The 24458-nt window shown below is 44.2% G+C and overlaps 1 protein-coding gene across 13 annotated transcripts in view; it reads left to right on the forward strand.

Moving 5' to 3' along the window:
* LOC123998977 (nuclear factor 1 X-type-like) overlaps window positions 1-24458 on the forward strand; it is a 173968-nt gene that overhangs the window by 34999 nt on the left and 114511 nt on the right. For 12 of the 13 annotated variants that reach the window (XM_046304271.1, XM_046304272.1, XM_046304279.1 and 9 more), the window contains one exon: window positions 6923-7454. In XM_046304271.1, the coding sequence (XP_046160227.1) occupies window positions 6923-7454 (532 nt within the window). Of the gene's footprint in view, window positions 1-5360; window positions 6119-6922; window positions 7455-24458 lie in introns of those variants that run through there. The other variant, XM_046304278.1, reaches the window with a different exon arrangement.

Raw genomic sequence — 24458 nt, forward strand, 5'->3', positions numbered from 1 at the left:
TACAAGAGATGTTGTGTGGAAAAATAGCTTTTTTTCACGATCTGTCCAACTTATCACCTTATCTCCTCTAAAATTTAAATAAAACACTATAAAGAGTTTATGTAATGTGTCATTGCATACCTATTTGAAGGAATGTGTCGAATTTGAATTGGGTTTTTAGGGCGGTGCTAAAGTGATCTTAGAAGTAAACAGGGGCTTTGATAAATTGCATGCAATGATGACACAAACAAATACCCTTACCCGTCACTGTCCATTTCTTGTTTTTAAAGGATGAGAGAAGTTCTACACCTGGTGGAGAGAGATTGTAAGACAGAAATAGTTGCTTTATGCGTGTTGTAAATTACGACAAGACACGTCTAGATGTAATGGAAGGTCCGTTTTTTCAACTTTTCTCCAATACTATAGAGTAGAGGTTGACCGATTAATCGGAATGGCTGATTAATTAGGGCCGATTTCAAGTTTTCATAACAATCGGAAATCTGTATTTTTGGGCGCCAATTTTTTTATAATTCATAAATTTTTTTAAATATACCTTTATTTAACTAGGCAAGTCAGTTAAGAATACATTCTTATTTTCAATGACGGCCTAGGAACGATGGGTTAACTGCCTCGTTCAGGGGCAGAATGACAGATTTTCAAATTCAAACTCAGGGGATGCAATCTTGCAACCTTAGAGTTAACTTGTCCAACGCAATAACGACCTGCCTCTCTCTCGTTGCACTCCACAAGGAGACTGCCTGTTACACGAATGCAGTAAGTCAAGGTAAGTGGCTAGCTAGCATTAAACTTATCTTATAAAAAACAATCAATCATAATCACTAGTTAACTACACATGGTTGATGATATTACTAGATATTATCTAGCGTGTCCTGCGTTGCATATAATCTGACTGAGCATACAAGCATACAAGTATCTAAGTATCTTACTGAGTGGTGGTAGGCAGAAGCGGGCACATAAACATTAATTCAAACAGCACTTTTGTGAGTTTTGCCAGCTGCTATTCGTTGTGCGTCAAGCATTGCGCTGTTTATGACATCAAGCCTATCAACTCCCGAGATGAGGCTGGTGTAACCGAAGTGAAATGGCTAGCTAGTTAGTGCACGCTAATAGCGTTTCAAACGTCACTCGCTCTGAGCCTTCTAGTAGTTGTTCCCCTTGCTCTGCATGGGTAACACTGCTTCGATGGTGGCTGTTGTCGTTGTGTTGCTGGTTCGAGCCCAGGGAGGAGCGAGGAGAGGGACGGAAGCTATACTGTTACACTGGTAATACTAAAGTGCCTATAAGAACAACCAATTGTCAAAGGTTAATGAAATACAAATGGTATAGAGGGAAATAGTCCTATAATTCATATAATAACTACAACCTAAAACTTCTTACCTGGGAATATTGAAGACTCATGTCAAAAGGAACCACCAGCTTTCATACGTTTTCATGTTCTGAGCAAGGAACTGAAACGTTAGCTTTCTTACATAGCACATATTGCACTTTTACTTTCTTCTCCAACACTTTGTTTTTGCATTATTTAAACCAAATTGAACATGTTTCATTATTTACTTGAGGCTAAATGGATTTTATTGATGTATTATATTAAGTAAAAATAAGTGTTCATTCAGTATTGTTGTAATTGTCATTATTACAAATACATTAAAAAAAATAATCTGATTAATCGGTATGGGCTTTTTTTGGGCCTCCAATAATCGGTATAGGCTTTGAAAAATCATAATCGGTCAACCTCTACTATAGAGCCATTACCATGTTGATCAACGCTTGAATAGAAACCTAGTTCACACCCCCGATTTTGAAGTCAACACAGTCGCTACAGTCCCATTAGTTTCCTTTGTAGCCTCGTTTGAATGTTGCGGTTGTGCACATTTGTATGGAATGGGGTGAGTTGGCAATTCCTCGCATGGAATAGCCTTCACTTCTCAGAACAAGAATAGACTGATGAGTTTCAGAAGAAAGGTCTTTGTTTCTGGCCATTTTGAGCCTGTAATCGGGAGTTGTTGAGAGTAGTCTTCTCTTTTCCGCAGTAGGTATATGTTTCCCAAACTGAACATTATTATTATTATGATTGTATTTTGAAATGTGCAAAAGGCAAACCTACAGCCGCAACCAGCCATAGAAATATAATCCATATATGGCCGTTCTCATTCAAGTCAGGACTGGAAGCCATTGCTAATTTATCCATGAGTTTAACAGTCAAATTGCCAGAGTAAGAGGTTCCGAAACCCTTCTATGTCTATGGCCACAATGCAGCAAGCTGCATATTTGGCACGCGTGCTGCACAAACTGCGACCTTCCCGATTGTAGACATACAGAAAACTGCCAAAATAATGGAAACGCTGAGTAAATGAGGGATACAAAGTATATGTTATGGTGTGCAGTGCATTTTCCTGGCATGGTTTTGGTCCACTTGTAGAATCTATCCCAAAGCGCATTGAAACTGTTCTGGCAACTCTTTGTGGCCTAACACCCTTTTAAGACATGTTATGTTGGTGTTTCCTTTATTTTGGCAGTTACCTGTATGTGCTTGTGATAACACTTTATACACTGTTATTTTTTTTTAGAAACTATTGATCCTCTGTGGCTGAATTATGCTCTCTGGTGTATTTTGAATATTGAGAGTGGACCCAGCCCCTGACTCACACACTTGACCAGTCACATTTATTTATTATACATTTGATTTGTAATTGTTTTATTCATCAGTTACCCAATCAAGTCAGGCCCCCCTATTTACCCACGTGGGCCCCCTACGTGCTGTGATTTATTTACTTTGAAGATATACCAAAATCACCAACACAGATTTGCGCTGCCTACTTTATTAAGAGTCTGAAAATAGGACTTGCTTATTTTTTTATAGAGAGGTGAGGTAGGCTGCAGTTTTCAAAATTCCGCTACTAAAGAGAGAAATGGATTGGGAGCAGTGGCTGGCTGGCATAATTGATTATTGAATAACAAAACAAGAGATGGAGATACTGAAGATATGTAGGAAAGGAATATAGCTAATTACTGAGGGTTTATTTGTTGTTGTATGTGGGTAGGTAGGAGATCATCATTGAAACAGAGCACTGCTGACAATGAAGGTTGTATACCTCAAAGGACAAGTGCAGTAAACAAATAATCAGTGTTTTATATATATTTCCACAATATGTGGAATAATACTGTGAAATTGTGAAAATAATGACAATGCTCTTTTAAGTGTAAGAACTGTTTGGTGAGATAGAGTTTTGGCCTGCAATGTGACATCACCTGGCGGTAAATTAGTTAATAGTCCAATAACAAACCCACTAGGCACAGACGTCAACTCAACGTCTATTCCACGTTGGTTCAACATAATTTCATTCAAATGGAATGGCAACAATGTTGATTCAATCAGTGTGTGTCCAGTGTGAAGACAGTTACGAACCTCTCTGCCAATAGCAGCTAGTTTTCAGTGTTCCGCTCTTCACTTAGACCACTCCCAGGCAGCCCTAGCACAATTATTGCATGAGAAATTGCTCTTTGCTAAGAAGCAATTTAAAAATATATATTTTTTACAATTTTAATTGAAAACAATCACAGTAATGTACTTGATATAATATTGAGATAAATACGGCTTCATTGGACCTTGAAAACCACATCACAGTTTTGAATGTGGGATATTTGCATGATTAAACTGTATCTGCTGTAGTGCTTCATAGGATGATTATGGTATTAAATTTTTTTTGCAGGTAGTCTACTTTGCTTAGGTCCCTGTACTGGAAACCACTCTTTTCTTTCATGAAGGCCTGAACCGTTATTGTCTTGATTTCCAGATAGTGTCTCATCTTTTGTTCTCCCTGTATCAATATCCTGTTATTTTGTGAGTGTGTGAGTCTTTGTATTTTATGCACGTATGCAGGTACATTTGCTCACCACTCTCTCTCTGTCTCTGTCTCTGTCTCTCTCTCTCTCTCTCTCTCTCTCTCTCTCTCTCTCTCTCTCTCTCTCTCTCTCTCTCTCTCTCTCTCTCTCTCTCTCTCTCGCACACAGACTCAGACACAGACTCACACACATTCACCCTATAAAGTATGTGTATCTTCAATTGAAATGTTCCTCTTATTTTCATGTCAGTTTTGTCTGTCTTTTGTTAGATGCTCATCGTGATCTGCCACAATGGGTATTAGAGAAAGCAACAGAAATTGAACAGAAACCCAGGGATATATTGTCCTTTATTGTGCATTGTGACAGTTGATGGGTGTGAGCCAGACCATCTTGAAGCCAACTACTAAATGCTGGTGTGATGCTGTCTTCATCATTCTAAGATTAAGCAGAAATCGTGCATGATACTGCAGCATATTAACTAAAGATTAGATTATATCGGTAGTACAGAGTGAGCGTGCACTAATACACATGTGTTTTACATCATCTTTGTTGCAAATAGTGGACCAGAAATAGAGGCGTTCTTCCATTTTACAGCAATTACGAACCCTGCAAACTCAACCCAAAGAACAATAAGACATCCACTTATTCAGACCGTTACAGATGCCTCTGCAAACTGTCCAGCAATTGTAGAAGAAAGAGATGCATCATGGAGGCAAGGCACTCATTATTAGTCACAAACATGGACGACACAGCCATTGGAGGCTTTTGAGAAATCAAGCTCAACGATTTATTTGCAGACTCTCCTGTTATTGGACTGGTGTTGATGAGATTGGGCTGAAAGCGCCATAGCGACAGTTGTACCGGAACAGTACCCATTTCCCAATTCGATATGTTGGTGTTCCTCCTTTTACCCTCCGTAAGACATGCAGTGTACTGTATATGCTTTGGTTTTAAAGCACCCAGCATTACATTGATGCATCTTCTCTCAGGGTGGGAAAAGGGGTGGGTTTGTTTCCCCCTCTTTGTTCCTGTGGTAAATCCAAGACCAGCTGCCGGTTGTGGGGTCTGGTGGGATTTTGGAGCTGTGTGTTTTCTCTTGCCATCCTGTGCCAAGGTGGCGTTACGCAAGCAGAAAGAGAGGGTGGGGGTAGTGAGATGAGGCAATGGCGGCCATACTGGAGATGGAAGCAGACTGAAGGTAGCTAGGATTGGTGTACGAGAAATACATGTCCCCTGAACTTTGCCTATGTGTCAGATAGGAACTTGGCGATTTGGCAAAGTGTGCGCTGTCGGACAGGACTGCGTACACTCTTTCTCTCCCGCTCTCCCTCTCTCGCTCTCCCTCTCTCATTCTCTCTCCGGCTCTCTCCCTCTCTTTTCCACTAACCCCCCCTCCTTTCTCCTTTCCCTCCCTTTCAGCTCTTGAAGCTAACGCATTGGCTGGGCTACAGGCATCTTGTTGCCAAATAGGTGGGCCCTACTCGTGTTGGCAAAGGCTCAAGCAATGGTTAGGGAAAGAACGCGGAGAGGACGAGAGACGGCGAGAGAGAAACAGAGAGAGAAAGAGAGAGAGTTGGAGAGAAAAGGGGAAAAAAGAAGCAGCACTCGGCTTTGCCAGCGGTCGTACGCGCTCGTCCAACATTGATTCGGTTCTCTCCTTTTTTTCCTATTCTGTGCTCTGCACTCCCCAGCCCCCCCGCCTGTGTGTGTCTCTCTGAGTCGTACTGGGCCCACAGATCTGAGCAAACACCACTACCAATTACGCTTTGCCAAGGATTTTTTTTTGCTTTATTTCCTCCTTTTTTGGGGGGGGGAAGCGCAAAAGAAGAGTGTTTGTTTATTTTAAATGTGTCTATTCCAATTGTTATATTTAGATAATTTCTGTTCTTAAATACCATTCACTATTTATTTTTTTAACCATATTTCCATTATTTCTCAATGTTAGTTTTCTTCTCTTTAAATTGGGGTATTTTGTCTTTCCGTCCCAGATTTAACCAGCGATCCTTTGCGGCATTACGCTGTGACCCCCAGAACACCCGGGGGGGGTATCTTGTTTTGTTTAACTTTGTTCCACTGCTTACTGTGGACAACTGGAGATTCCTGAGATCTTCTGCTAATTATCTTTTTTACCCTCAAGTTTTTTCATCTGCACATGTTTTACACCCTGTTAAACCAGCACTTGCTGTACATTTGTGAGTGCGGGGAAAAAAGTGGTGTTGGAGAATTCTTTTTCATTTTGAACGTTGTGCCAAATTTATGATGAGAGTGCAAAATGGTAACTACCAGACCGTCTGTCTTCCTATTGCAGTGTGTTTTTGTGGTGATTTCTGTCCTCTTTCAATTTGTTGTTGAAATGTGAGTCTGGTTAGACTTCTTTTGCATGGCAGCAGGAGAGATAGGAGATGGTATGGCAGATCTTTTAGCAGCACATTTTAACAGTGGTCTTGTGGTGGCTAAGATTGGCGGTGAACGACCGGTGTGTGGCAACCCTGGCACAGGAACACTATGGCGAGATCTAGGCATTGTCGCTGAGCGATGTGTAGTGAAGGTATTATAGTATAGCTGAATAACTTCTCCTTTACAGTGGATGTAAAAAAAAAGAAAAAGTGTTTGCTCACTTTGGCTTGAATTTTTAAAATCTCATTTGTCTTTTAAATTTAAATGAATCTGTTATTACAGTTTAATTTGAGTTTTTAAATGTGCTTTCAGGTTATATTTTTTTGTAAGAAGGACAGGACCAGTAATTTACTATTTGCATTGTAATTGTATGTATGTACCTACAGTATTATTACATTTTGGATATGATTATTATGATTATTATCATTATTATGTCAGTTAGTGGTATTGTTGGTAATGCTAGCCCTGTCTAAGTTAGTAGTTTCTGAACTGAATCCCCTCTATTGGCAGTGCATTAAAATTCTATCAAAGCAGGAATTATTTTGCCGTAAAATGTCAGTAAATTGCCTCATCGCTCTTCTATCTTCAATAACTGATCTTCAGCTGCTTGCATGACACCATACTGCATGAGAATAACAGAGCACCCTCTCTCTCTCTCTCTGTCTCTCTCTCCCTCTGTTAGGATGAATTTCATCCCTTCATCGAGGCCCTTCTCCCCCATGTCCGTGCCTTCTCCTACACCTGGTTCAACCTGCAGGCACGCAAACGCAAGTACTTCAAGAAGCACGAGAAAAGGATGACAAAGGATGAAGAACGCGCAGTGAAGGACGAGCTGCTGGGTGAGAAGCCCGAGATCAAGCAGAAGTGGGCGTCGCGGCTGTTGGCCAAGCTCCGAAAGGACATCCGGCCCGAGTTTCGTGAGGACTTTGTGCTCACCATCACAGGCAAGAAGCCCCCCTGTTGTGTTCTATCCAACCCCGACCAGAAGGGCAAGATCCGCCGTATCGACTGTCTCCGCCAGGCCGACAAGGTGTGGCGGCTGGACCTGGTGATGGTCATCCTGTTCAAGGGCAGCCCCCTGGAGAGCACGGATGGAGAGCGGCTGGTCAAGTCGCCCCAGTGCTCCAACCACGGCCTGTGCGTCCAGCCCCACCACATCGGCGTGTCCGTCAAGGAGCTCGACCTCTATCTGGCCTACTTTGTCCACTCACCAGGTCAGTTGGTGAACGCCTTACAGCTTTCTCTGTCTATTTCACACACACACACACACACACACACACACACACACACACACACACACACACACACACACACACACACACACACACACACACACACACACACACACACACACACACACACACACACACACACACACACACACACACACACACACACACACACACACAGGTCAGTTTGTAAAGCCTTTTGCAGTCACACTCTGAGCCTTGCCAAACCCTGCTCCTCCCCGTGCACCACCAGACCAAATGCCTGTGATAAATAAAGAGAATCGCCTCCAAGTGTAACGCCTTATCAACATTACAATTATAATACAGCACATTACAGTACACATTTGACACCACTGACACACCGTTTAGTTTGTGTGTTGTTTCTGAGTTGTGTATGTGTCTTTAAATGTGTGCTTATCCAGAGATAAAGTCTGTGCTGGTAAATTTGTTCAGGTGCTTGTGTGCAAATTTGTCTGAATTTAAATATGCATGTTTAGGGGTGTGTTGTCTGTAAACAAACACATCTGCAAATGTGTTTGTCTCTGCGTGTGCTAATGTGCACAGTAATTGTCTGGCTATAAATGAGTGTCTTTAAGGCTGTTTTGTGTGTGTGTGTGTTGTGCGGTGTGTGTGGCGTGTGTGTCATATGTGGTGTGTGTGTGTGTGGTGTGGTGTGTGTGTGTGTGTGTGTGTCAGTAGCAGTCTGTCGTGTGTCTGTGGGCTGAAGAGCGTGGTGACAGCTGGCCCAGTCCCAGGTTGTTTGGGAGGCAGGCGATTGAGGCAGGGAGAGCCGCCCCGTCTCCAGCCTCAGCCTCCCGCGCTCTACTCTCTCTGGCACCGCAGCCCACCTCACAGTCAGCCCTGCTTCGGTCGCTTCGCCAATACACACTCGCTCCCGCTCTCTCACACACACTCTTATAGCTTATACACGGAGACTCCCATACACTAATGCAAACAAACACACACACACACACACACATGCACACTGCGTACAGAGACAACCCTTCTCTATATTAGATCGTCAGTTTGGTTTAGTTTGTTTATGCACTTTTTTATTTGTCCAAATTCAACACAGGTGTTTCCTCCACAAACTTTATATGATACTCTATAAGCAGTCCTTTTTCATCAGTTACTTGTATGGAACATGTGGAGACTTACTTTGGAATGGAAAATGTCATGTTGAAATAGAGGAGACCCCGGTGTCACGGAAATGTATAGAATATATTGAATGTTACGTTTCTCTTAGTCTGGTGGATACACAGAGCCCCCCCCCCCATGTCGGAGGTCAAATGTTCTGCAGAATTTTAAAGATGAATTTGTTGTTTATTATATATTAGCTGTATAGATAGCTTGTCTTGGGTATCACAAAAATAATGCCACACTTTGTTTTGTAAATTTTCTTAAATAATAATAGTAATAATAATATTATTTTTTCAATAATACATTTGAACCTGTCTCTGATTACACAAGTTAATTGATCTTTTTCTATTCCATGACTTTGATCATGAGAAAAGCAATAAGGACTCTGCATGAAATAGTTTTGAGTCTTGAAATAGCACATTGTCCATGTATATGAAGTAACCTTGCAATTTCTGTCTGACAATACATTTGTTGTTTGAAGATTTTGCTTTTGGCGTTCATTATTTTCTATAACTGAACAGTCCACTGTGATCGTGCTGAAACAAATCTTCCATTTGTTTTCTGTGTTTCCTATTGTTGGTTAGCAATGAAACACTCAAGTGAAAAGTGTTGTCAGGTATGCTGTGGGTGCAGTTAGTTGATTGACTCACGTATGGGCTGATGGAACCCTCACGTCCGTAGAACCCTCTCCTGCGTTGGTTATCCATTAGTATAAGGCTAAAGAAACGTATTGTCTTACACCAGGCAAGCGTACAGTTACAGAGCCCTAATTCTGCTTCTTGGCACCGTGATGCTGCAGGCCTCTGTGACAGAGTACCCCATGCCGTGTTCTTTTCAGCACAGTGTGTAACTCAGCGTCAGTTAGCTGGGCCTCTGTGAGCTCGTCTTCCTGTTTCACAATGTGCTGCCGCTAACCCAGGCTCAGATTAGCTCCTTGTGAAGCCGCCCCTTAGAGCTTAGCTCTTTTACCCTGTGCCAGTATTCACCAGTCATTCTGATACTGTTTTACCCTTCTGTGTGTGTGTGTGTGTGTGTGTGTGTGTGTGTGTGTGTGTGTGTGTGTGTGTGTGTGTGTGTGTGTGTGTGTGTGTGTGTGTGTGTGTGTGTGTGTGTGTGTGTGTGTGTGTGTGTGTGTGTGTGTGTGTGTGTGTGTGTGTGTGTGTGTGTGTGTGTGTGTGTGTGTGTGTTTACGTATGTCAATATTAATTTATTTTCTGAAACTTAAATGGTTGCTGCAGTTCAGCAAAATTATATATAGTATTCCTTCACTTCCCACTGGGCACAGACGTCAGTTCAACGTCTAGTTTTGGTTGAGTGAAGCTAACGTGAATTCAACCCCAAAAAGATTCCACAGTGTCATTGGATTTAGGTCAAAAGATGGGTAAAATAGGAAATTCCCTTACATTGATGATTTTTTTGACAATGCTATCAACGTCATCACATAGAATATTTTGGTTAAATGATGTGGATACAACGTCAATTATTGTACCTTTGTGCCTCGGTACAGGGTAATATTCCATCATAAATCGTTGTTTTTTGTTACCTTTTGTTGAAATCGTTGTTTCCCCGCATCTTTGTTCACACTCATGTCAGAGAATAGAAAGTGTTTTAAAAGCTGGGTCTAAGCTGCCCTTGTTGGCAAATGCACTAGTCTTTCAGGCCTCCTCACCTCTACAGAGACGACATAGAACTGTCGGCTGACAGCCAGAGGCTCCACCTGGTTCTCCTGCCCATAAGCTTCACCACCGTAACACCTCAACAGCAGCCCACACTCCCTCCACTGTACACTGCAAGAATGAAAAGTTCCATCTTAAAAAGCACGAACCAGTGGAGCCTCTGAAGGAGCTGGGGTTAAAAGTCCACTGAGTGTAGGGGAGAAAGGGGAACAGTGAGTGGTTCCATTCTAACCTTTGGAGTGGCAGCGTTACCGTTTTATTCTTAGCTCCCAGGGTGTCTGTGTCTTTCAGAAGGTATCAGAGTCCAGGCCTTATCAGTGCATCTGAGCCGTCGGTGTGCTGCAGTTCTCCTGCCCACTGATGTCACCGTCGCCAGCTGCAGGTTTTCCCCCTGCAGTATGAGTGACAGGAGACTCCTCTCCTCCTCTGCAGTAGTGCTTTTGTCCAATTATAGACTTAGGCCTTATGGGCGGGGCAGTGAGGGCTAGCTATTACTGATCAAAGCAGCTTACACTGCCGCTCCACAGCTGCAAGACCCCTTATCAAAATTATTTTAGACAAATACCTGGCTGTTCACCCAACGTAATGCAATTGCATTTAACCTGTAAGAGTCAGTCACCCAGGACTGGTTGTCCTGAGGTAATTCCTGATGCTGCTGATGATAATGGTTTAGGGATGTGGAGGAAGAACGGGCTGAGCTCATCTTTGATCAGATGTTGAATAAAGCACGGCTCAGCCAGTCAGGCCCTGCCAAGGCCCAGCTCAGGTCACTGCGCGATGGGAAAAGTTCATGTTTTTGTGCGGTGTGTTCCATATTTGTCAGTCTGATGAATCGCCGCTGTTCCAGGCTTAGTCATGTTTGGAGCGAGCTCCCTCTCATACGGCTCTCATTACTGCTCTGTTAGGATAAAAATATGTTTCTGAGTGCACCCCTAATCTGTCCACCATGCTAGGAGAGATCTTGTCCAGGGATGTGCATTGTTGGGTCGCTGACCTATGCCAGCTCCACGGTGCGGTAAACTCTGGCGCTGACCCGCTGGGACAACGAGCCCATCTCCATCTCCCAGACTCTCCATCTCGCAAACCACGGGAGAGAACAGAGAGAATGATTTAACCAAACCGAACAAAGAGAGTGAGAGCCTTGGAGACCGACAGAGACTTAAGACTTAACACCCTGTCAACCTTATCTATCGTACAGATTTAATATGATTTGCACAATATCCTGAGCTTTAAAATGAGATAATGGTATTATCTGATTTTTCAAATGAATATGATGTTGCCAAATATGATGCAGTATTTTATTTCACAAAAAAATACAGCCAGCCCTTTGCGTCTTTGTCTTTGTCTATTATGAAGGCAGGCCTGGGAAGGTTTGAGGGTTGTGGATGGGCGTTGGTCCTATGTTCTCTGATTCTGCTGTTGCACCATTCTGTCTCATTCTGTCTCTGTCCCTGTGCCCAGACACAGAGAGAGTGTGGATGGGACCACACAGTCATGTGGATCCTTTAAGTCTGGGTACGTCATGCTTTGGCCAAGAGTGTTTGTCTCTCAGATATAGGGTCATGAAGGAAAAGCGGTGGACGTTAAAAGTATTTTAAAAAGAACCATGAGTTTTACAGGAAAAAAGATCTGCTCTTTTCCTTGGCCGATAAACAAACTGAACTGCAGACTTCTGGAAGAAGAACAGAACTGTGTTCCTCCAATGTTCTGGCATGGGTCTGTAACCCGGGCCGACAGAAATACTGAGAACCGGCGCGACGGGGGCCACATTCATCTCGTGTGAAAAACACCCCGTGAACCCTCTCAATGGAAAGTTTATATGCTGTTGTCATTTGAATAAATGCACCAATAATGTTTGAACGTCGGCGAGCCACTCATGACATACCAGTGTCATTGACATAGTGGCGTTTTTAATATGCAAAGGGTGCAGGGATCTCAAACAGCCTAGCTTGGCCTGTCTTCAGGGCCCTAATTTTCCCAGTTCCCTTTTTGTGTGTGTGAGGAGCGCAGAGTGTATGGAATCCCTGGTAAACAGATTATTCGAGGGTGATAGGAAGTCTGAGGAATAGATGAAAAGACTCAACCCGTTAGGCGGTTAGGATTGCAGGGGCTCTGTGCACTCCTTAACCACTTTTACCCATAATTCCTCCATAATCACAGTGCATTTACTGGTTTGTTAGTACACAGACATACTTTATCACAGTATCCCATTTTCTTTATAAAAACAATACATTCACAGTGGCACTGTTTCCTTTAGGCATCTTGGTTTTAGCTGTCCCAAGAAAAATGGTGTTTGTTTTTTAAATTTCGTATTACAAATAATTCATTATTATTTTTATTTTTTAGATTTTCTCTTAATTATGTATGATTTTGTGCTTATCATTTTATTTTTACTGATTTAAAATGGACACATATTTACCGGAAATACTTTAAAAAAAATAGTTATCGTAGTTAAATAACACATTATAGCAAGCACAGCATCATGGGCACGGAAACATATATAATTGTTTAGTTGTCTCAGCCCTCCTTAAAATATGATTTTGTTCATCTTCATCTGAATGAAAAGAGGGGCTACAAGGAGGATGAGCTGGGATGTTTGTTTTTGTATTTTTTGTATAGTTTTTTGACTCTAATGCTGTGTCGTCTCACTGCTTGATTTCTTATAGCCTTTTTGTACAGACGCCAGGCATGAAATCTGTCTGTCCCCAAAAACATATACCCACGCAGGAGGGGTGGACTGGCCTTCCTCAGCTCCCTGTGCCGCGGAGCGAGGGAGCGAGAGAAGGGATGAGAGCTGCCCGCCCAGTTCCCAGCCAGATTCTGATCCGCTCGCGCTCGGCCCAGTAGAGCAGAGCCGGGGAAAGGCTGCCCTGTAATTGGGACAGCTCTTTCCGTACGGAACCCGGGACAGTGGAGGCACAGACAGTCTGAGAATACTGATACGGGATCTCTATCAGTATGTTATTTACTCCCTATCAAATTCTGCCATTTGAATAGAGTAGCAACATAGTTTCCGCAAAAAATGTTTTATGAGAACTCTAAATATTTCATTCTATATATATTATTATGATTTATTGTATTATTCTCAGTGGTATTATTAGTAGTAATTGTGGCCGTAGTGACATCACTCAATCTAATGTAATGTAAAAGAATAGCTTTAAATACAGATGATGCAAAATGCCATGGTGAAAACAAAGAGAGGCAGGGCAGAACTCAGTGTGGCTGGTTGGCAGCGTTTGGCACCCAAAGCTGCAGCTCTGTTTGGAAGGTGCCAGCTTTTCAAACCGCCGCACAGCCTCTGCCAGCCTCTCCTTCTGATCCTTTCTTTCTCTCGTTTTTAACCTTTTTTCAATGGTTTCGATGAACACTTCCCCCCTTCGCGGCCTCATCTCCCTCCGCCATGTCTGTGGCTTTTTTAGCGAGCCGAGGGAAATATCAGCGCTAAAATGTAGATGATATAGTATATTATTTTATATTTATTGACCTCTTTATGTTTCATAATATATTAATCACCATTTTTCAAACAGTGATACATTGTGAGAATATTTTCATATTACTTTTTAGTGTTGATACTTTCAGTGTGATTGTGCTGTAAGGGATACTGGTCCAAAACAAAATGGAGGCTCATTCTCAGATCTTGCCCAATGAGAAAGGAGATAGACTTCATGCTAAATAACAAAATGGTATTTACTAAGTAACAACAGTAAACTGCATAGTAAACACGCTGTAAAAATAAATCTATATTCAAAATAACATAAAATAGTCATTCTTTATAGATTATTTTCCCAGCTGCTATAGCATTTTTTTCACATCTCGCAGCTGAACAGGGAGAGAGAGAAGGTGTCTTGTGAGGGGGCGTGATGAGGGTTTGACAGGCACACCAAAGAAAAAAAAAATATCACAATTGACGTGTGTTCGCATCTGCGAGCGAGCCTCAAATCCGTTTGGACAGAGACCTGGGCCTTCATGGAGAACATTCGGTCTGAATGATGGGAGAGCGTAAAATGATGGTTGTGGGGGTGGCTGGAATGACTCAATAATGATCAGAAAATTAGGCCCATTATTGACTTAGAGTAAACAGGCCTCTCTAAGTGTGAAAGGGCCCATTCAGCAAGGACCAGGAGCACTGCTTCTTTCTTCCTTTTATGGATCCACCCACGGCCTCAAGAGCCCCTCTTTTGTTCATTGAAATAACAGGGAAGTGAGGGAGAGAAAGGTAAGGGCATCACTCCCTTTGGAGGACATGTTATGGGGGCACTAACATACAGTAACAATACAGCTATGTCTGTGTATTTAGGCATTCTACATATGGATATAGCCTACAAGTGCAGTATGTATTGTAGAAACTGTAACTGCATGTAAAGTTTTTAATAGTTGGACATGCTAATGCTACAATTACGTTCCTGGCCCTGCAGACAAACACAGTTCTGTTTCAGTACAATATTAACCGCCATTCAGTGATGTCATGATGTTTAATGCTGTCTGTGTTGATGAGCTGAGATTCCCTGGCGGTCTCAGACCCTCTCTGGTTCCACATCACTTAAAGGCGTGTGCGACGTCGGAGCTCTGCCACGCCAGCTGACAGCCAGGGGACGCAGGGTGTAAACTAGGTGCTAATGCGTCCTTTTGCCTGTTTGTCAGTGCAAATGTTTTAATGAATGGGAATCGGATAAATAAATAAACTCGCTACGCCTCTGAGCAGCTGAAAAACAAACAGGCCTTTGCCGAACCAACAGAGAGAAGGAGACATGGCCACTTTGAAACAGCACTTTTGATCATACCAAAACAATAATATTATTTCCACTAGTTTTTTACTCTCTATATGAATTAGTTAATAAACAATTGCCATTATTTTAGATACAGTAATTTAGTCATGATGGTATTGTGAGACTTGCTACTCCAATACTTACTTCTAAAACTCAAATTAGGAGAAAAGTCTTCAGAAATGCTTCATGCTGATACTATACAGTTGTGTACAGTTATGAATGGGCAACATTTGACCAAGTGGCAACTGTCTATTTAATTTAGACTGCTCAGTTTCTGAACATAACTGTTATAATAATAATTTTCTCATAAATGTAATCATTGTGGGAGAATAGTATACAATAAAACGGATGCACACGCAAACACACCTTTTATTATTTTGTTGAGTCTGTGGAGGAAGATTCATGCTATTCTACTGGGTTCTGCTGCCCAGTCCAGTCATTCCCTCCTTAAAGAGGAAGCAGGGCTCAGCTCGACTCGGCTCTGGGCTCCGGCACAAAATCACAAAGTCAGCTGACACTCTCACTTCATTATGCCGTCTGTTTGCTTTTCATATGGACTGGAGGCTCCATTTCACAGGCATAATTTGGGATGGTAACATTCTCATTATAACCGTCAACTGTCAACACTTCTGCACTCACCTATCATTTCAGACTCATTTGAATTCTTATTGGCACTTCCAATGCATGCATTTCATAAAATAATAAAAAACAACATGTTTCTTTCACAAGCAGTAGGAAATTATGGAGAAGATTAAAGCAGGAAGTAGCACGTTTATGAGATTGCTCAGGTTTGTTTGGCCGTGAATATTGGTGTAATTACTTATGAGCTTTCACATTTTGGAAGTCACCTCATTGTGTTTTGGGCTATTTAGTGTCTGAGGCTGGTGTCTGGCCTTTTGATGCACACAAACATACCTGTGCTTTGAGTAATTGACCAGAAAGCCCCTGCAAGGGGTTGCCATGGCACCTACCCCTGTTCCCTGCATACCTTTGCTGGGCGGTATCCAAGGTGCTTCTAGGACAGCTCCTATTGGCACACAGAGTGTGGTGCTGGGCTGTTGCTGTGGCACTCTGACCCGTAACGTAGGCAACCGCAGGGCACACAGCTGCCAGAGGAATTCACTCCGATCTGTTTCACCCTATAGACAGAGCATTACTAACTTGAATATGTCTGAATTCAAGCAGAAATGCCAATACAGGAATACATACTCAAAGAGAAGATTCACTCCATCTTGGTCTCCTTTAGTCAAACCCATCTGAGTGATCTCTGAGACCCTGGTTCAGAGGTTAGCTTCAGTGGGCCTGTTTACAGACCTACGTTTGTTAATTGAATAACTTCTAGAGGTGCAGTAGTGGTGCAGTAGTGACTATCCTTGGTGTCCCATCCTGTGCACACAGGAAGTGTCTCCGTGTTTTGATGGCCCAGTTATGAGATTAGTTCAAATGGAAGGCCTATGAGAGAGCCTCCTCTCATGGGGCAGAGCTACTGTAGCGTTCAGAGCCACCCTTTGAAAATATTGTTATACTTCATAAACATGAGGCTCTCTTTCCCTTTCATTTTTCAAACGCAATCTGTTTTGCCCTTCAAAACAACCAAGAGATCCCCAAAGATGTCAACTCCTATGAGTGAGTCTATGTATGTTTATGTGTATGTGTGTATGTGTGTGTGCGTGTGTGTGTGTGTGTGTGCGCATCTTTGTGCATGTGCACATGTGTGCAATAGTGGCAGAGCGAGCGACAACAAACGGCATCCGTAGCACAGCATATGTGTGCCTTCTTCTCTCCACAGTCTCCCAGTGCTCCCACTCACCCACCCAGCACCTGAACCCCAGTTTACACCTGGTGCCAAACACACACACACACACACACACACACACACACACACACACACACACACACACACACACACACACACACACACACACACACACACACACACACACACACACACACACACACACACACACACACACACACACACGCACACACACACACACACACACACCACAACACACACACATAGCAGTGCACATATGTGACCTTTCAGTCCCTGGGTAGGCCCAGGACCTGGGATTCACCTCACTGCTCATACTGGGTGCCCCTGCCCTGAGTGGAGGGTGTACAGAATGGTTACAACAGGCCTTGACTTGGTCCCCTCCACCGGTCCTAGACTGGGTACAATCTGTCACCACACTGGACTGGGAAACTTGGATTTGTTGATTAAGGTCCAATAACATATGGTATGTTTTGTCAGAATTCAGTTTGAATTCGAATGGCCTGAGGGATGGTGTTCAAAAAATGGTAAAGCCAGGGATTCTTGACGTGAGATGTTTGCAGATCTCTTTGCCTTATAGTTTTTGTGCTAACATGCGCTAGTTGCTGTATGATCTGACTCAGACCACCCTGCTCCAGAGTTGCACTCAAGTTTCCATTATACTACTTTGTTTAATATGATTGAGGCTCTCCTCCAGCAACCCAAACCTACAGGGGAGCACCGAAACAGAATTACCTGAGCCTGAGTTCCTCTGCACATGCTCCTTAGCAGCACAGGCGGAGATTTAGAGGGTAATCCAAGCCGCTGTGTTTATTTTAAGAGCTGATGATTTAGAGACTGACATTAAAAGGAGAGGGCAAACAATTTAAGAGACATTGTGAATGGAAGAGAGGAGTAGGTGTGGGCCGGAGAATCAGGACTTCTCTCTCTCTCTCTCTCTCTCTCTCTCTCTCTCTCTCTCTCTCTCTCTCTCTCTCTCTCTCTCTCTCACTCTCTCTCCTGCTGTAAAAAAACAGAGATGACAGTGAATTAGAGCAATCTGGCCTCCATTCTGCGGTTAGATTTTTATCTGTGGTTTTGGCCCCAGAGAATACCGAGTCGATGCTTACTTTATTTGCTTGTACTTTTATTGTTGTTTCTGCTCCTTTCATCAGAGTTTATTTTATCTTCTGCTCTGGCTGCGGAATGGGTTCTAGCGAGAGCCGATTCACGCTGGTTCAGGAGTGACCTGGTGGAATATTCCATACCTCGGTCAGAGCTTTCTCTTTTACATGCAGCAGATACTCTACAAATGCTTTGGCCAATTTTGGTTGCCTGGTTACCCAGACTCATTACTCTGGCCAAACGTTTGTTTCTTCTCCTCTGAATTTGACTCCCTCCTGGGCCCTTATAGCAGGGGTATTCAGCTCTGGCCCTACAAGGTCCGGAGCCTGCTGGTTTTCTGTTTTACCTGATAATTAATTGCACCCACCTGGTGTCCCAGGTCTAAATCAGTCCCTGACTAGAGGGGAACAATGAAAAGACAGTGGAACTGGCTTCGAGGTCCAGAGTTGAGTTTGAGGGCCTTACAGAATGCGAATACATTCGAACCGTCTGATTGGTCCCAGAAACCAATGGGTTGGGCCAGAGCCAGAACACACATGGATAAAGCGGTGAGTTGAAAATTGGTCATTGGCTTTGATACTGTGGGTAGAGTCGATCCAGTCGCTATTTGTATTTGTATTTATTAAGGACCCCCATGGTGGCATGTCTTGGCATGTCTTGGCATGTCTTGGCATGTCTTGGCATGTCTTGTGGGGTATGCATGGGTGTCCGAGCTGTGAGCTACTAGTTTAAACAAAAGCTGATGACATTGTTTTGTACAATGTCCCATGTGACCAAGAACGACTTCAATGATGGCAGACTGAAGTATGCACAGTAGCAATCGATATAGCAGCCGAAGAATTCTGTGTGAGTCATCAGGCAAAAATGTTGGGGCTAATTCTGACCGTTGGAAGACCTGTTTTGATCTTTGGGCAGGAACTCAAATCCACAACCTTGGCAGCCTCATAGGGAAATCCTTCTGATAAGAGACATGATTAACCTAACAATTTGAAGCCCTAGGTTCCTCACAGAGAAGACTCCTGTCTGTGCTCTCTGACTCAGATACCTACGTCACATTCCAGTCTCGTAGTTACATTCTATTCTGCTCTGCCAAATTACAGTGTATAATATGGTGTGGATTGTGTCAAATCGGTTGACATTGATTGAAGACATCTGCTTTGACATCATGTTTAAACCATCTTGGTTAGACACATTTGATATATTTTCCAAAACCCACATTACAAAAAGAAGGCTCTATTCACACATCTCTTTTCAGGGGTGCTTTCTATGTGTGATATTATATAGCCTAATGCAAAACAAACAGTTCCAAATTACACACATTATTTTCCCATACTGAATCTTCCAAGGCGTTAATCAAATAAACCTTTCTTTCTCTCTTTCGTTTAACCAGTCTCCTTTTCTCTCTCTCTCTCTCTCTCTCTCTCTCTCTCTCTCTCTCTCTCTCTCTCTCTCTCTCTCTCTCTCTCTCTCTCTCTCTCTCTCTCTCTCTCTCTCTCTCTCTCTCTCTCTCTCTCTCTCTCTCTCTCTCTCTCTCTCTTTCTCTCTCATCTATTTTTTTCTCTCAGTGAAGTTGTCCTGGCCAGAACTCTAACTGAAATGGCCTTTAGTACAGAGGCTCTTTTGTGGTGGACTAGCTGTTTGTGAAAAATACCAGGGTTTTTCTCTGCGCCTCAGGTCCGTAGCTGTGTTTCTTTTCAGTCTGGTCCGGTAACACTCATGTCCTACACACACTGGGGGCTAAACCTTCAGATTTGATTTTGGTTCGGTTTTGCTTCGAATGTCTTTCCACTTATTTTAGATTTTTTAAAACTTCCCTTGTTTTCCCTTGGCGTTGTGTAGCTTGAACGCCAGCTCTGAGCCTCTCCCCACTCGCCCTGATACATGCAGGCCAGCTGCACCGGACGCGGCTGTGTCGTCTGTGACATTTCGTGAGAGGACATCTGCTCACAGCCCAATCCCTGGCCTCTGAGCCGCCCCATCTCACTTAGCATGCTAGCCGCTGTGTCCGCTCTAACATGAGCTCACCAAGGACAGGGAGACAGCGGGAGTGCAATGTAGAATAATCAGTGAGATGCGCTGGACACATTATTTCACTAAGAAATCATGCAACGATGCTTTGACGGCAGGTGTGAGGAGCATGTTATGCATACAGTATGCATACTGGTTGTGTATTATTCTGAAATCTGTGTGTATGTTGACAAAATGGCATCCAATAAATTGGGTCATTTTTCAGCCTTGACACAAGGGCACGTGTGTCACACACACACACGCACGCACGCACGCACGCACGCACGCACGCACACACACACACACACACACACACACACACACACACACACACACACACACACACACACACACACACACACAGACAATCGTTGGTTTTACTATCGAAGTGGGGACTTAAAAATGTTTTCCCATTCACAATACTATTTTCCCTAACCTTACCCCAAACCCCTAACCCTAAAACTAAACCTAACCCTAACTCCTAACCCAAATTCTAACCCCAAACCTAACCCCTAAGCTTAAAATAGCGTTTTTCCTTTTGGGGACCGACGAAATGTCCCCACCTTTTTTCTTTCTTGTTTTACTATCCTTGTGAGGACTAGTAAAGTTAAACCACACACACACACACACACACACACACACACACACACACACACACACACACACACACACACACACACACACACACACACACACACACACACACACACACACACACACACACACACACACACACACACACACACACACACACACACACACACACACACACTCCCTCATGTGTTCTGCAAGCCCTGTCATTACTGCAGTCTTGATGCGGTCAGTGGGTGGCACAAAGGCCTTTCATTATTGTCATTTTATGACAACTTTCACTCTCTCTCAGCAGCACTCCCTCCCTCTCTCATTTCAGCTCCCTATCTTTCTCTCCCCCCTCTGCAGCACAGCCCTCCCTCCCTCTCTCCCAGCCCTCTGGAAACCCACATCCATTTCTCTGGCTGCTGGAATGGGAGAGTGTTTGTTTTTAGTGTGTAAACCATACTGAGACATATCCCCAGGGCCGGTCTCATTTGAAGTGTTTTGGCGAGGGGGCAGACAATTTGGTCTCGATTGCAAAAGTATGAAACGGGAGATTCAGCCACGGCATTGTTCTGCACTTTGACAGCGGCTGACAGTTATTGTGTTTAGTTTTGAATAACGGGGGTAGCTCTGATGTGACCCCGTGCCCCAGTGATTGTGTGTATTCAGCGGGAGGCTGGTGGTGTACCATACGTTAACAACGACTAAAGACTCTGTGTCATTAGTGACGTGTCTATGTGGGGAGAGAAGACACCCTCCACCAGTCCCTCGCTGTTTAGCTCCGAGGATTTATTACATTACCTCCTTTATTATACACTGTCATTTATTATCTTACCGACTGCAGTTGAATAAACTAGCCGGATTGAATTGCGACTTTCACACCTTCTCAGAGAGCTCTGGGGTGACAGGGTTTATGGTGCTGTTACAGAGGAGTCTCTGTTAACGCCAGGGATTGAGGGAGAGGAGGCAGAGTGGAGGCAGAGTGGAGGCAGAGTGGAGGCAGAGAGGAGGCAGAGTGGAGGCAGAGAGGAGGCAGAGAGGAGGCAGAGTGGAGGCAGAGTGGAGGCAGAGTGGAGGCAGAGAGGAGGCAGAGAGGAGGCAGAGTGGAGGCAGAGAGGAGGCAGAGTGGAGGCAGAGAGGAGGCAGAGTGGAGGCAGAGTGGAGGCAGAGTGGAGGCAGAGTGGAGGCAGAGAGGAGGCAGAGTGGAGGCAGAGTGGAGGCAGAGAGGAGGCAGAGAGGGAGGCAGAGGGGGCAGAGCAGAGAGGAGGCAGAGGGGAGGCAGAGAGGAGGCAGAGTGGAGGCAGAGTGGAGGCAGAGAGGAGGCAGAGTGGAGGCAGAGGCAGAGTGGAGGCAGAGAGGAGGCAGAGTGGAGGCAGAGTGGAGGCAGAGTGGAGCGCGAGGCAGAGTTAGGAACGGCGGGGGCCAAGATACTGTAGAGAGAATGTTGGAAAGGAGAGTGAGTGACAGAGTGAGTGAACGTGTGTGGGAGTGTGAGGGATTGATTTAGAGATAGCGTGTTATGGTGAGCAACATAAAGAAAAATAGAGAGTTACATAAAGAGAGAGAGAGAGTTATGGAGAGAAAGAGAGAGAGAGAGTGTTTAGAGGAAGGCCTTGGGGCAGTGGGGGAGTGAGAGCAGGCTGGTTTACCTAAGGACAGGCGGCAGGTAAATCCAGTTTGAGCTCAGCCCCTGGGCCCTCACTGTTCCCGGGGTGTGAAAAGATCCTCTCGCCATGCCCCTCTCTCCTTCTCCACCCCTCTCCTCCTCCTTTTACTGACACAGGTGTGTTTTAGGAGGGGAGGTGTTTTAGGTGGGATGGGGTGGGGGGTCTTGGTTATCCAGGTGAGATAAGGACAGAGCATTAGGGAGGAGATGGGAGGTGGCACTGTGACAGGGAGCTGGAGGAGGGCTCACATGAACATGGACCATCAACATAGCCGCTTGGGCCCAGCCTGTTAGCATGAGGCTATAATTAGCACTTCTAATGTTGTTAGCCTCTAATTTCATTTCGTAGGAGAAGCCCCATGACTGAGTCTGCTGGTAATGCAGAGTTGACTCAAAGTCACAGAGTTTCCCTGTGTGGCTGCTTCCAGGTTCGAACAGGGCCGTAAGTTCATGTGCATGTTCCGCTGGCTAATTAGGATAAAGCCACAGTGGGGTAAATGCTCCTTTAGTCAGAGCCTGACCTCCCCCAGGCTTTAGCAGTGTGAAAGCACGGCCTGTGCCCTCCCTCAATGGAAATTGTTCTTCAGTTTAATTATTTTTCACACACTCTCCTCCAGGCCTGCAGTCAGGGAAAATCTCCAGGCCTTGTGATGGGATTCCCAGCTTGTAACGGGTGAATAGGTTCAAAGCATCAACCAACCAGGCTGAGTGTGTAAGTTCAGGTGTAACGTATTATCTCTGCTTTTTGTTCTGTGCGTCTGATAGTAGGGAATCCCTGAGATCATGTCAGGTGGTGTTGAGAAGAATTATGTTTATAAGCTGGATCCAGTCAGAGCTCTGAGGTCAAGTAGACAGTGAGGAGGCTCATAGCATGACTTCAGAGGCAAGCCAAATTAGGAATCTGTCAGGACCAATCAGAGAGCCACGAAGAGCTTTTAAAACTGTGCAGGAGCCAATCAAAGAGTGAGAAGCACATTTTGGAATTAGGCTGGACCAATGTGAGGTGGAGGCCAGGTGCAGAGGCTGTCATGATCCATCTGTGCTCCTCAGCGCGGTGGGTCTCCTGAGGTCACGGAGCTGAAAATCACAAAGACATGTGGAATGCTGAAGCCTCGCCAACACAAACACGCATTAGGCCCGGCCGACCAGGTCCCATGGACCGTCTCTCAGGGGCAACGCTGCACATTGGGCCGTCCAGTTTCCAGCCCAACCCAGCGCTGTTCCCCTGACGAAGGAGGAGGAGGACAGGTAGGGAGGTTTAGGGAACTGGTTGCACAATCACTCTGAGAGGAAGACACTAAATAGAGGCCACCTTCAACCTGAAAATTGTTTGTTCACCTTCCCTGAGTCCATCTTCTTAGGTGAAGTTGAGGAAAAGAGAAATGCGCAGTTCTATGAAGAAGTAGCTTCTACTTCTATGATGAAGTAGAAGATGTAACGTTTTTATTATGGGATATTAAAGGAGCACAGGGGGCTGTGAGCTGGTCTATTTGACTTAACCATAAAATGGTCTTTTAAATATGGTCTCTTTAACAAAATCCTAATGCTAATGATTATGGTATTAAACAAATAAACAAAGTGTTTATCCTGGCTGGACCAGTGCTGAGGTGCATTTTCTTCCTATATTCGTAACAGAGGCCATTTTGGTCCAGCAGAACTCTGTTGGCTGCAACAATAGGAAGGGAGCAGTTAGGGTTTCGCTAGCGGAGAAAAAAAGGATTGTTGAATTATGGGTAAAGACAGCTGAGGCTAACCAGGTTTGGTTGTAGGGTAAAGTGGGGGGCTTATTGAAAAACAAAAGTCTATGACTCAGACACGCACTCAAAGAGAAATTTAGGCTGCAGGCTTTTCCCCCCACCAAAATTCAATGAAAACACATGGAGTCAAATTATATAAAAAAGAACACCTTCAAAAACATAAAACCCAGGGTTCATTACGGCCAAGAAAATGTTCCACGTATCCTCAGTGTTAATGCCAGACGAGGAGGGGGGAGGGGATCCATCCTCACATTTGCTATCAATTTAGGGCACTGAAAATAAGCACCAGGTTTCTCTGGAGCCGAATGGAGGAGGAATGTTTTCTCTATATAAAAAAAAATGAAATGGGGAGGGAGGGAGAGAGTGAGAACGGGAGAGGGGTTGAAGAGAGAGAGAGGGGGTGAAGGGAGCGAGAGAAGACGAGGGAGGGGGAGGGAGGGAGGGAGGGAGGGAGGGAGGGAGGGAGGGCGGGGCGGGAGAGGTGTTGAAGGAGAGAGAGGGGTGAAGGGAGCGAGAGAAGACG

The sequence above is a fragment of the Oncorhynchus gorbuscha genome, linkage group LG16 (genome assembly GCF_021184085.1).
Source record: "Oncorhynchus gorbuscha isolate QuinsamMale2020 ecotype Even-year linkage group LG16, OgorEven_v1.0, whole genome shotgun sequence".
Taxonomy (NCBI): domain Eukaryota; kingdom Metazoa; phylum Chordata; class Actinopteri; order Salmoniformes; family Salmonidae; genus Oncorhynchus; species Oncorhynchus gorbuscha.